Source organism: Mirounga angustirostris, unplaced genomic scaffold (assembly GCF_029215605.1).
Source record: "Mirounga angustirostris isolate CCGP_5_RB_7025 unplaced genomic scaffold, mMirAng1.0.hap1 SCAF_9, whole genome shotgun sequence".
NCBI classification, from domain to species: domain Eukaryota; kingdom Metazoa; phylum Chordata; class Mammalia; order Carnivora; family Phocidae; genus Mirounga; species Mirounga angustirostris.
Genome location: NW_026991717.1, coordinates 69,867,091 through 69,880,649, shown reverse-complemented (window position 1 = coordinate 69,880,649; position 13,559 = coordinate 69,867,091). Strand labels below are relative to the sequence as shown.

General features: G+C 41.2%; 2 protein-coding genes across 3 annotated transcripts in view; both read right to left on the bottom strand.

Annotated features, from left to right (window-relative positions):
- Positions 1 to 13,559, bottom strand: part of LOC123861390 (olfactory receptor 4F15) — a 38,455-nt gene that overhangs the window by 9,125 nt on the left and 15,771 nt on the right. The gene's annotated exons all lie outside the window — the stretch shown is intronic.
- LOC123861391 (olfactory receptor 4F6-like) lies at positions 2,471 to 7,451 on the bottom strand. The gene is given in 2 exon segments (XM_054513623.2): positions 2,471 to 5,576; positions 5,578 to 7,451. Coding segments are annotated over 2 exon segments (918 nt in total). The 5' UTR covers positions 5,973 to 7,451; the 3' UTR covers positions 2,471 to 5,053.

Below are 13,559 nucleotides of genomic sequence, written 5' to 3'. Positions count from 1 at the left end.
TTTCTCCATTCTTCCACCACCTAATTTTAACCTACACTACATTAGTTTACGTTAGGGTGAGTTAGTTCCCTAGATATTTTTCTTCTAAGCAGGTTTTAATTACACTTTCTCCATCGTGATCTATGAAATTGGAGTTTTATTTTTTTAATTCCACTTATCACATATACCTAATGAACTTTCTCTTTATTTCTTCGTTCCCTAAAGACAGAGGTAAAGTAAGCTTGTTATGATGGCACACATATTTGTATTTAATTTTAGTGCTAATAACTTCCCTAAAGATCCCTTGGTACAGTTAACAACCTAGCCTGCATCCTGGTCCTGACCACAGTGTGGACTCCAGACTCTGCAGTGTATCTTCAGTTGCATCTTTGGATCTCCAAGTCATTTCCAAGTCCTAGTTAAAACTTAAGGTTAATTCAGTTATTCATGTTGACAACCATTTGTTATTTATTCTCCTGCTCTGCTCATCATCTCCCCATCACCACCTGTTTCTTCCTGCCTCTGGGCCAAAACATAATTGAAAGAGACAAACAGCAAACCATTACATGAGTTTTCCTTGTCATTGAAGTTTATCTAGTTTAATACCTTCGTCTCTTGTCAACTTCACTCCATCCTTCCCTTGGAGCTATTCACAGACTATTATCTTGAACCCACAGAGGTATATAAAATGTTTCTAAAAATGGAAAATATAGCTAAATAACTGAACTGGATGACCAACTAATGCTGTTGTGAACTGGGGTTGCAAAACTGAAGTCATTTAATCAAGAAAATTGTCTCCTAAAAATATATTCACTTTGATTGAAGCAACAAAGGGAAGTATTGATAATGAGTCACAGGGGGAAGGAATGACACTAGAGTTTTTAAGAAAATTAATCTCAAAATTTTTTGCCACTTTAAATCCTATCATGAATAATAAAAACATCCCTGGATAATTTGGTAATACTCACTTTCCAAGAGATTTTTACAAATTATATGGAACAGCCTTATAAATATCGATTTTTCTCTAAATGTAAGTGAACTAGGCAAGTGAAAGAATGAGATAAAAAAACTTTTGGTAAAAAAGAGCATACAAAAAAAAAAGAGCATACAATATGACTCTTATAAATAATAAATTTACTGCATTGTAATAACCACTTTGAAGATACAGCTCTGTCTCACTCATATTTGCTTCTTCCAAAACAGCTTGTACACTGTCTTGCAATCAAGGGGGCAATCAGTGTGTTTGTTGAACTTCACCAAAAAATCCAGTCACTGAAATAATTCCATTGTCCCTTACTGTGCTTGTTATTTGAAATCATATTCCTATAATATGAATTAGAAACTTCACTTCAAAATATTAAGAGAAAGTAACAAGACTTGTGTCTATCTTTTTTAGCCTCAAGTGCAAGAGATTGAGGTAATCATATCCCTCATTTCATGGTACATTATCAGCATTGATTTACGGAGGGTCCCTCTCTTATTTTACTTACTTATTCCCATTAATATCCATTCTCTCTTTCTAATTCCTTTTCCTCAGAGGCAACCATTCTAGTATATTTTAAATGTAGCATGGTATTGATGTGGGAAACAAAAGCAAAAGAAATGCAGCTTAAACTAAAATCTCCTTGCAGGGTCACCTGTGTGTTTCAGTTGGTTAAGTGCCTGCCTTCGGCTCAGGTCGTGATCTCAGGGTCCTGGGATCGAGCCCCGCATCGGGCTTCCTGCTCAGTGGGAACCCTGCTTCTCCCTCTCCCTCTGCCACTCCCCTTGCTTGTACTTTCTTTCGCTCTCTCTCTCTCCCTCTCACTGTCAAATAAATAAAATCTTTTTTAAAAATAAAATAAATAAAATCTTACAGCTTGTAGCCCATTGATAGATACCTGAAGCAGGCAGAGCGTGACCTTTCTCAAGGAACTCGTGGCTGCCTTAATGTCTTAATGTTTAAAAGTAACCTTATCTTGGCAGAAGCTGGCCCCTCAAGGTCCTGAAAGCCTTGCTTCCAGATTCCTTGGAGACTGGTGCTATCCCTAACCCCCACTAATTAAAAAGTATACAATCAGTCACTCCTCACAGTCTCAGTACAGCTCTTTCTGCCCACAGGTCCTGTCCCATGAGTAGGGAAGAAGCTAAGGTATAGGCAGGAGAGATAGGAGGCTCCTGACTCCCCTGACTAGGCTCTGAAACTATTCCTGGCAGGTGGAGACTGAAACAGAGCAGAATAAGAGATAAGGGAACAAACCAAGACAGCACAAATATCTCAAGGCCACAAGCTTCCCAGTCAGTTCTCAATAAAAGGCTGGCACTTGGGCGCCTGGGTGGCTCAGTTGGTTGAGCGACTGCTTTAGGCTCAGGTCATGATCCTGGAGTCCCAGAATCGAGTCCCGCATCGGGCTCCCTGCTCAGCGGGGAGTCTGCTTCTCCCTCTGACCCTCCCCGCTCTCATGTGCTCTCTCTCTCTCAAATAAATGAATAAAATCTTCAAAAAAAAAAAAAAAAAAAGGCCGGCTCTAAAAGCCCTCAGTGGCAAGCCATTTGAGATCCCTCTCACTCCAGAGAGCTTTTTCTTTCCTTCCTGTTCTCACCCTCACTTAATAAACTTCACTCCACTTCACCTTTTTGTGTCCATGAGATTCATTCTTCAACTCGGTGAGACAAGAATCCTGCAATCCTACGACGGTATTCCATTTGCTATCATAAAACATGCAGAATGTTTTCTATGCACATACATATAAAATATTGTTGTATGTACCATTCTAAATATTTTATTTCACTTAGCCCAAGTTGCTATGTGGACATCAGGTCTATTATTCCCAGATATCACATAGTAATCTATGGTGGGTATGCACAACTTTTTGACTGTCTGATCACTAATACCTAATGGCAGACACCCGAGTTACCTCAGGGCTACTGCATATGATTATACAAGTATTGGGGTCACCTGCCACAACTTCTCCAACACCCATTTTCCAATAATGTTTATTTCAGCTGAAACACAGCTGTGTGATGAACATATTTGTTAAAATTCTAAAATATATGCACACTGGTTAGAATACAGCCACTGCCATATTTCCACTGGGGCTCTACCTGGCACTCAAGTTCTTTCTCCAGAATTCTTATGAATCAGATGTGAAAAGGGAATGCCTAGAATATCAGGGGTCTCCAGGATCTGGCTACTTTTGGAAACACTGGTGAAATCTGAACACAGTCTAGCATTGAGTTAATAGGAATGTACCAGTGTTGATCTCTCAGTGTACCACAAATGGACCGCAGAGATATAAGATGATAACATTAGAAGAAACAGTTGAAACTGAAGCTGGTCGAGGGCTGTATAGGAACTCCCTGGAATACCTTGGCAACTTCTTGGTAACACTAAAACTGTCCAGAATGAAAGCTCTATTTAAATGAAACAAGAAATCAGAAAAGAAATTTAAAAATAGGGCCGAATAGATTTATTAAGTGAAAATCATTCATGAACATTTGTTGAAGCTCTGCAATTTGGCGAACAGACATTCAGGAGACAAGGTGAATAATATACTGGTACCTGTCAGTGACAACTTAACAGCCCAATGGATACATGACACTTAACCACTGAGGAAATAAGATCTAAAGTGACAGAAGGCAGCAAAGGACCAGGAGCCTGGCAACCTAGACTCTGGATTTAAATCTTCCATATATTCCCTTTAGGATCTTGAGCAAATTAACTACTTTTCCAGTACCTGAAACTTTTTAAAATAGGAAAACTCTATGAGATGATTTACCTTAAAGTTAAAAAACCATGAGACCCCCCCCAACTGAATTTTAATAATTATCTAAGTAACTGTGTGGGCTCTATGAACTATTATCTTTCAGCTCTAAGCTATCCTTCTATACTCTGTCAAGAAGCAGGAGCTGACGCTCTGCAAACTCATTTCTTTTTGGCCAGCTCTGCCATTAGGGGGGGGCACTAGAGGGAGACTGCACGGCTGGAAGAGGAAGAAGGGACTTTCTTGCTGCCTGTGGGCTTCCTTTCTGCTCACCATGCCTGTGAGCATCACCCAACCACACTGTTCACCTCAGCAACCTTGGTTTCTTTCCTAGGCAGCAGCTGCGTTCCAACCTTAGAGGAGGTCACCTCATCACACCCTCCTCAGGAATACCTGTGTTAGCCTGCAGTACGCTTGCGACAGGGGTGGTGTCCCCGCCCTCCTCTAAGCTGAGAGATCTTAGCACCAGCCAAGCAGCAGTCCCTCCTCAGATATGTGAATTTCAACTCCACAGGTCCTTCCTCCAAGATTTTAGTAGCTTTTTATTTTTAAGTTTTAGTAATTCTAACTTCTTCCCTTCATTTTCCATCCCAAGGAGTGAGAGCTGCTTCCTACAAATACTATGTATGTATGTGATATCTCACATACATAGGATGTATATCTCATCCTTTTTCAAAATCTAGTTAACAGCTTTTACTTAGCAAACCATTCTTTACACCAAACTTTTCCTTTCAAATTAACTGGTTGATTACTCCTTAACTGGACCCTGAAAAACCAGATTAGCAAATAGAACAATGAGGGAAGCTAAGAGATAATGAGCTGCAAAGATAGAAAACAAATCAGCTATATAGTAAGACAAATCAGATGAAGTAAAAATTAATACTTATCTTTAAAGTAAGAGAGTCTCTTTAACATGGAGAAAATAGAAAATAAACAGTGAGCCACATATTGCCTTTCAAAAGGGATTGTTTCACATTTATACTAATTCTATTTGGCACCATATCGAGGTAAGACCACTGGTGAGATAAGAAAACCACGACCAGGGCGCCTGGGTGACTCAGTTGGTTAAGTGTGTGGCTTCGGCTCAGGTCATGACTTTGGGGTCCTGGATCCAGCCCTGCATCTGGCTCCCTGCTCAGTTGGGAGTCTGCTTCTGCCTCTCCCTTTGTCCCTCCCCCCACTTGTGCTCTCTCTCGCTCTCTCTCATAAATAAATAAATAAATAAATAAATAAACAAACAAACAAATGCAAAAAAAAAAAAAAAAAACATGATCTGTAAGTCTCTCACATAAGCAAAGCCCAAATCCTCTGCATATTTAAGAGACATTACTCTAATTCACAAACTGAGAACATAGTCTCCTCATTGCCACCTTCATCTCCTTATTTCTAAAAGTGTAGATCACTGGATTCAGAAAAGGAGTGATAACTGCATCAAAGATGGCAAGGAACTTATCCAGATGTGATGTGGGAAATGGCCACACGTAGAAGAAGATTAATGGCCCAAAGAACAAAACAACCACAGTGACATGAGCTGACAGAGTGGAGAGGGCCTTGGACATACTCCCCAAAGATTTTTTCTGAACAGTCACCAAAATAAAGGTGTAAGAGATGATTAGAATTAAAAAGGAGGCCACAGAAATAAAGCCACTATTGGCAGTAACCATGAATCCCAATTTGTTTGTCTCTGTGCAAGCAAGTCTGATAAACCGAGGAAGGTCACAAAAAAAGCTGTCTAATTCATTAGGCCCACAGAAAGGCAAGTCCACAACAAAGGCCAGTTGAGTCACTGAATGAATCAAGCCAATGATCCAGGAAGCAACTAGAAAAAAAATGCACCTCCGTGGGGTCATGATGGTAGTGGAGGGGCTTACATATGGCAACGTATCTGTCAAAGGCCATGGCGATGAGCAGCACCATCTCAGTGCCCCCAACTGCATGGATAAAGAAGATCTGAGCTACACAGCCCCCAAAAGAGATGGTTTTGCACTCTCTTAAAAGATCATAAATCATCTTGGGAGCTGTGGAAGAGCAAAATATCAAGTCGATGATGGAAAGGTTGGCCAGCAGGAAGTACATGGGGGACTGTAAATGAGGGTCAGAGGTCACAGTTAGCACAATGAGGAGGTTTCCCATCAAGCTGGCCACATAGAACACACAGGAAAAGAGGAAGAGAAGGAGCTGGATGTCAGGTGAGGTGGAGAGTCCCAGGAACACAAACTCCAACACCGCTGAGTGATTGCCTTCATCCATGGCCTGTCAGCAGTGACACCGCTCATACCACCTGAAAGAGGAGAGTAAGGAGAAACTGATGTAGGAGAAATGGCACGGATCTTAATCTTGGGCAATTCAATCATTGTCAGAAAACTAGACCAAGGCTGATGCGTGCTCTTGGAGACCATTTCAGTCACAAAGCAATTCAGATATCTTTGTCGTGTTTCATCACCAGAAGGCAAATAAAAGAATAAGGATCCTTTTACTCACTTAGATTGATAGTTCTGTTGTATTTTTCCTGTCATTGTTTCATAGTCATATCTCATAAATGACTATGAATTAAGAGGCTTTCAGAAAGTACCTAACTACATGAAATAATGCAGTGACAGTACATTCCATAATTTGGACATATCACAGTATAGTGTTACCATATCCATGACCACATTGGCAAGTTCTATGAAAATCTTTATAAGCTTTCTTTGAAGACCTGATATGTAAATATCTCATATCTATGAATTAGCAAGACAAGATGAGTTATTTAGAGGAAGGAAGGAAAGAGAGGCGTAGAGGATGCCAGAGCATGGCACTCACCATCCCATAGAAGGAGAATAAGTTCTAGTGAGAGGGACACAGTTATGGGTTCAGTGGAGGGGATTCTGCATAGGGGCAAAGAGAAGAAGGAATGTGAGACCAGAATGACAATGATAAATCATATATGCCAGTAAAAGAGAAAGAGTAAAAGTGAAAATATCGGTCTTTACACTTGGCTCTCTTGATATATATAAAAATACTTAACCGCATTCTGAATTAAGTAAATGTATGCTAAAATAGCAAGACACTAGTTTTTCTTATAACATTGGCAGGGATTTAAAGACTTGATAAAATGCAGGGTTTGAGAGGAAATGGGGAAACAGGTAGTCTCATAACTGGTGGTGGGAGAGTAAACTGATAAAACATTTGCCAAGTTGGTAATACTTTCCAAAATTGTAAATGTTCATATACTTTGACTCAGCGATTCTACTTCTCAGAAAAATATCTGGATATCTGTGTGTGTGCACAGAAACAAAGTGAACAAAGAAGAGATACAGATTGGTAGTTGCCAAAAGGTAGGGGGATTGGAAGGATGGGTGAAATAGGTGAAGGGGGTCAAACGATACAGTTAAAAAATCAGTAAGTCATGAGGATGTAATTAATGCACAGCATGGTGGCTAGAGTCTGTAGGAATGTATTGGCTATTTGTAAGTTCCTAAGAGAGTAAATCTTGAAAGTTCTTATTGTGGTGATCTTTTTGCAGTGTATACAAATATTAAGTCATTATGTTATACACCTGAAATTGATAGAATAGGTCAATAACACCTCAATTTAAAAAAGATACAAAGAGTTGTGCCTTAGTGGCACAGTGGGTTAAGCAGTAGACTCTTGGTTTTGGCTCAGGTCCTGATCTTGGGGTCTCGAGATTGAGCCACAGGTGGGCCACAAGCTCAGCACAGAGTCTGCTTAAGATACTCTCTCCCTCTCAGTCTGCCCCTCCCCACCCTGCACTTGCGCTCTCTCTCTCTAAAATAAATGAATAAATCTTTTAAAAAAGAGAGAGAGAGGGGAGCGCCTGGATGGCTCAGTCGTTGGGCGTCTGCCTTCGGCTCAGGTCATGGTCCCAGGGTCCTGGGATCAAGCCCCGCATCGGACTCACTGCTCGGCGGGAAGCCTGCTTCTCCCTCCCCCACTCCCCCTGCTTGTGTTTCCTCTCTCACTGTGTCTCTCTCTGACAAATAAAAAATCTTAAAAAAAAAAAAAAAAGAGAGAGAGAGAGAGGTACAGAAATGTTTACTGAAGCATTGTTGCTTGTAAAAGCAAAAGCCTGAAAATAATTTCAATGTGTAGAAATAAGAGACTAGTTGAATAATTTCTAGTAGATCCGATCTATGGTATACTACATAGCCATTTATTTTGCTAAAGTTCACCTAAATGTACATAGACAGGATAGACAGGTGGAGAGGGGGCAGTATCTTGCATTCATCTTATCCTATCTGGTTTTTTAATATTTATACAAATAAATTACATATATAAAATTAAATAAATTAAAAAATGGATTAACAATGCCTAGGTTGATATGCAAGAAGAAAAGTTAATAAAAATTACCTCTAAGGACTAGGAAATTATGCAGGAAAAGGGATCTTTTGCTTTTCACTTTATAAGCTCTTCCCACTATCTTACATTCTTGCAGTAAACATAGTATCAATTTCTAATGATGTATTTTATGATGACTAACATATCATAATAAAATTAAATTTAAAAAGAAGATAAAAAAATATCAATTTCACTTTTACAAAATGTCAGGGTATGTGGATCTGAAAAATTATACAATTTGTATCTTTGGGATTTAAATCTTCCAAAGATATCTTCATAATGTATCTTCCAATTTATAGCAAAGATCAGAGCTACACCTAAGATATTCACTAACTTTGTTGCTATACTCCTTCCTCTGCCTCCCACTCTAGCTGAACCACCTCCTGACAGGCACTCAAATGGTATTTACCCCTCCCTCACACACACACTCAAATATTCCAGCCCATGGCTTCCCTTCACGTTCTTCACTCAGCCTGCAATGCCTGGGCTTCATTACATCTCTCCAGTTCTTCCCATTCTTCAACAGCCCACTCTGCAAAACCCCTTCCTCTATAAAGTCCTTTTTGATACTCTTACTTTACACACATGGGGGAAGACAAATGTTGCTTACAATGTGGTGACAAAACCAGAAACCCTAACAATCATACGGTTCTGTTACTGCTCTAACAAAGACCACTATCTAATTCTCCATTGCTATACATAAAGGTTTCTAAATATATGTTTAAAATGTCCTTTTTAGACTTTTTCTTAATGCTGGTGTTTAATGATACCTACCTTAATAAAAAGCAACTCAGCTTGGAAGCAGTTAGATTCCTTTCACAGGGATAATCACCAGGAATCTCCCTACTGATGCAATTCATCCAAGCGAATGATTGATCCTGAGTTACCCTCCTGGAAGCTGCCACTTATTCCAGCAATGCTTCTAAATCCCACTCCATCCCAAACTCTTGGTAGTTTTAACACAAGACCTTATTTTATCTTCCCCCTGAAAATGGATGATACTTTTTAATGCATCAGATTAGCTAAACATTCAAAAAGTAGATAATTCCTAGTGTTAGTAAAAAGATGGAAAACAGGATGGGACACTTGTTGGTGGCCCAGCTTCCTAGCCAGTCTTTCACTTTCTGCCTACTGAAAACTTAAGGTCTCTAGGGGCCTTACTTGGTATCAGTCTCCACTTTTAAACAAGGGCAGAATAGTAGTTTAAATCTGATCTTTTCCATGCAGGCAAGTGAAACTGTCCCCTTAACTCCTTCTGCAAAAAGAAAACAGGATATCAGTTTAGACCAGCAACTAAATTCCAGGGAGCCTTTGTAGTGTCCTGAGTCTCACAACTGTTCATCACACAGCACTGACTGCTGCCCACACCCCCACCACAAGCCCATAATGTAAGAAATGAGAGATTCCTCAGAGATCATCTAGTGACCAGCTGACTCTCTTCTCTTCTCACTTCTGCTCATCCTTGTTCTGGCCAGCACAGATAGCAAACAAATTAGAAATAAGGTGGGTTCACCTCCAATTCAAGCAAGGATGACAATTCTGGAGTATTTTGAAAGTAGATCAATGTGGAGGTCACTCAAAGATTGGTAGTCCTCTACTTCTTAACCTGAGTCAGTCTCAAATTACTCACAAGGTTGAATTTACATTAGAGTTACTGGAAAATCATAAAATTCACAGAGAAACATCTCAATCTCATCATCCTATGCATTTCTCCCCTAGTTTGCTCCTCTGGAGATGTGTAGAGAGAGCTCAGGACAGGATAGTACAAAGATGTACAGAAATGGGCACTTTAGCTGCATGCTGTCAGAGTGGTTGTTTCTACTGCTATCAATGCAGCAAGCCCTGTAGAAAACTGCCATTGCTGGGACCTGAATGAAACTGCTAGTGATTGTAAAATCTGTTTATTTTAAAGTTAGGAAAACCCAGGTGCAGAGAGGATAAATAGCATTACTGAAGTTAAGGAACAAGCCGGTGGCCAATCCACAATCAATATGGTTGACTCTTGGTTTCTGGACAATCCAGCTCATGTCCACTCTACCACACTTCTTTTACTGGGATGGTCCAACCTGGGCCTCCTGAGTGTAGCCCAGGAAATGATAATATATCAAAGCTACTTTCTTCAGCACTGTCCAACATTCTTCTTGCTTTAGTCCCACTGGACTCAGATATTCTGCTCCTACTATATTCTGGAGACCGACACTCAAGACACATCTGCAAATGTCACTAGAATAACTCCTCCAATACAGGTCATAAAGTGGTGATTTGACTCCACTCATCTTGCTGTCTTCTCTGTTTTGGTTGTGTATTTATCTGCTATAATCTCCCTGTTGAATAACAGAATTGATTCATTTCTTCTAGTTAATTAGATCTCCCTTCTCACTGCTCTGTGTGTTTCCACTTGAAGCTCTCATCTGCATCAAAGACTGTGTCCACACCTCTGTAACTCACCTGGACCCATGTCGAAATGACCATGGCCTTAGAGGACAACAGAATGCAGAGCTCTTGCCTTTGAAATGTTCTTATCAGCTGGCATAAAAATCCCTATGTAATGCCTCCAAGCAGGAAACACAGCTAATTAGCAGCACTGGAAAGTTACTTGAGCACTGCTGTAGAGACCTGGGATTGCCACCATGCTACATTTAGCCAAGGGAGTTTTGTCCTAGAACCACAGAAATTTGGCCACAGCCACCAAAGGGAAAAGTTAGTAATAGGTCACTTGAGGGAAGAAGGAAAGGAGACTAGGGATTTTTGTGGAAATTACCTATTTGGTTTTCTTTCTTTTTTTTTTTTTTAAGATTTTATTTATTTATTTGAGAGAGAATGAGAGACAGAGAGCACGAGAGGGAAGAGGGCAGAGGGAGAAGCAGACCCCCCGCTGAGCAGGGAGCCCGATGCGGGACTCGATCCCGGGACTCCAGGATCAGGACCTGAGCCGAAGGCAGTTGCTTAACCAACTGAGCCACCCAGGTGCCCCCTATTTGGTTTTCTGATCCATGAAGGCAGAAACTCCATAAGAATGAAAAATATATACCTTCAAACAAGTGAAAATAATGCTAATCGTCTCCATAGGAAAAAAGAGAGGGAGAGAAGGAGGAAGCAATGCAGGGCTCCAGTGTGGCACTGACCATCACCTGTGTCCCATTAGAAAGGATAACTAGAGGTAATAAGACATGCAGACATTCCATCAAAAGTTAGCTAGTCCTTTATTATGTGTGTGATGTGGAGAGGTGAAGAGGGTGCTATAACAGCAACTCAAGGGGATGAACCCAAAGGGTAGTGGGGCTGGGATGAGGCAAATCACTAACAGTTTAATCTCTCATAGGTCAGCTTCTTAAAAAGAAACATCAACAAAACAGAAAATCTCCTCCAGTTATATTGTATATCTTTATATCAAAAGTATGCAGAGGGTCAGTGATGTGGCCATTGATAAACTATCATTATATAGAGCACTCTGTATCAGTTACCTATTGCTGTATGATAAAGTAGCTTAAAGCAAGGCCATTTTACTTGCTCCTGACTCTGCAGTTAGGGCTGAGCTCAGCTGGGCAGGTCTCATGCTGATCTCACCTGGGTTTTCTCACGAGGCATCAGTTATCTGGCAGTTTGGGATTGGAGGGTTTAAGAGGGCCTCGTTCACATGTCCAGGGCCTTAATGCTGGCTTCGCTGGGCCTCCCTCTCCAAGGGATATTTTATTATTCAGTAGTCTTGCCCAATTTCTTTACAGGGTAGTAGGAACTCTGCAGGACAAGAAAGGCAGAAGGTGCAAAGCAAACGATGCCTCAGTTCTGGAATTCATGCAGTATCATCTTTACCACATTCCATTGGTCAAAGCAAGGCAGGAAACCAGGCCAGATTTCAGGTTGGGAAATAGACTCTACCTCTTGACAAGAGAAGGTGTAAAATATTGTAACCATGTTTTTCAATTAACTAGAGGCTCCATATCTACTCATTGTGAGTTGTGTTGATTGGCTAAGTCTCAGTTAGCCTTAATATAAGGAACTGATATATGTCCTATAGAGTTCTATGGTGCTGTTGCTCCACATTTTACTAACTCAAAGCAGTTAACTCAGCAACTCTCTCCTGTTCCAGTATTTGTCTTCTATTTAACCAGTTTGTAATAATTTTAATTTCTTTTTTTTTTTTAAGATTTTATTTATTTATTTGACAGAGAGAGAGAGAGACAGAGAGAGCAGGAACACAAGCAGGGGGAGTGGAAGAGGGAGAAGCAGGCTTCATGCTGAGCAGGGAGCATGATGTGGGACTCGATCCCAGGACCCTGGGATCATGACCTGAGCTGAAGGCAGACACTTAACGACTGAGCCACCCAGGCGCCCTAATTTTAATTTCTTTTTTTTTTTTAAAGATTTTATTTATTTATTTGACAGAGAGAGAGAGAGACAGAGAGAGCAGGAACACAAGCAGGGGGAGTGGAAGAGGGAGAAGCAGGCTTCATGCTGAGCAGGGAGCCTGATGTGGGACTCGATCCCAGGACCCTGGGATCATGACCTGAGCCGAAGGCAGACGCTTAACGACTGAGCCACCCAGGCGCCCTAATTTTAATTTCTTTTTTTTTTTTAAAGATTTTATTTATTTATTTGACAGAGAAAGACACAGCGAGAGAGGGAACACAAGCAGGGGGAGTGGGAGAGGAGGGAGAAGCAGGCTCCCCGCTGAGCAGGGAGCCCGATGTGGGACTTGATCCCAGGACCCTGGGATCATGATCTGAGCTGAAGGCAGATGCTTAATGACTGAGCCACCCAGGTGCCCCCTTAATTTTAATTTCTTAATGAGTTTACATCCTGATACTATATATGAGACTAGGTTAAGCCACATGACCTTCTAGAGTCTCCTGTGTGCAGGACAGACCAGCCTCCTGTCAAAGAATATTCAAGAACACTGAGGTAGAGACACAGCCATTTTACTTGATTTGAAAGGAGCCTAGAGTTCCTGTGGGATAGAAATATCTCACCATCAAAGTATAAGAAATGGGTGATGAGTTTGAGTTGTCCAAAGGAGGGCAATCGAATGCATTTGAGAGAAAGTCATTATGAAAGCAAAAGATATCTGGCAAAGTAGGCAGGACTAAGCAAGCAAGTCCTGGTGTTAGAGCAGGCAGTAATCCCGGGCACAAAGCGAGCATATGCATGACCACCATCCCACACAGCCTCTCCACCTTTTCCCCACCCCTGTTCCCCCAGATCCCTGCTGTCCCTGTGCTCTCTGGAAATGAATGGGCTGTGATACAAAGAAAAGACCTGTGATACTAGAGCCCAGATCTCTTTTGTGGGAGTCCCTTCACAGAAGAGGCTGTGAGGAGCAACATAAAGCAAGCCAAGGCCAACAATCCAGGGCAGGCCTCCCGAGGTTCAGACTACAGTGTGGGCAACTGGCAACCAGCTGTTTGGGAAAGGTGGGCAATGACCCAAGCAGAGAGCTGTGTGCCAGAGTGACCTCTGTCCCTGAAGCAGAAGAATGCTATGGCATGGCCAACAGAACGC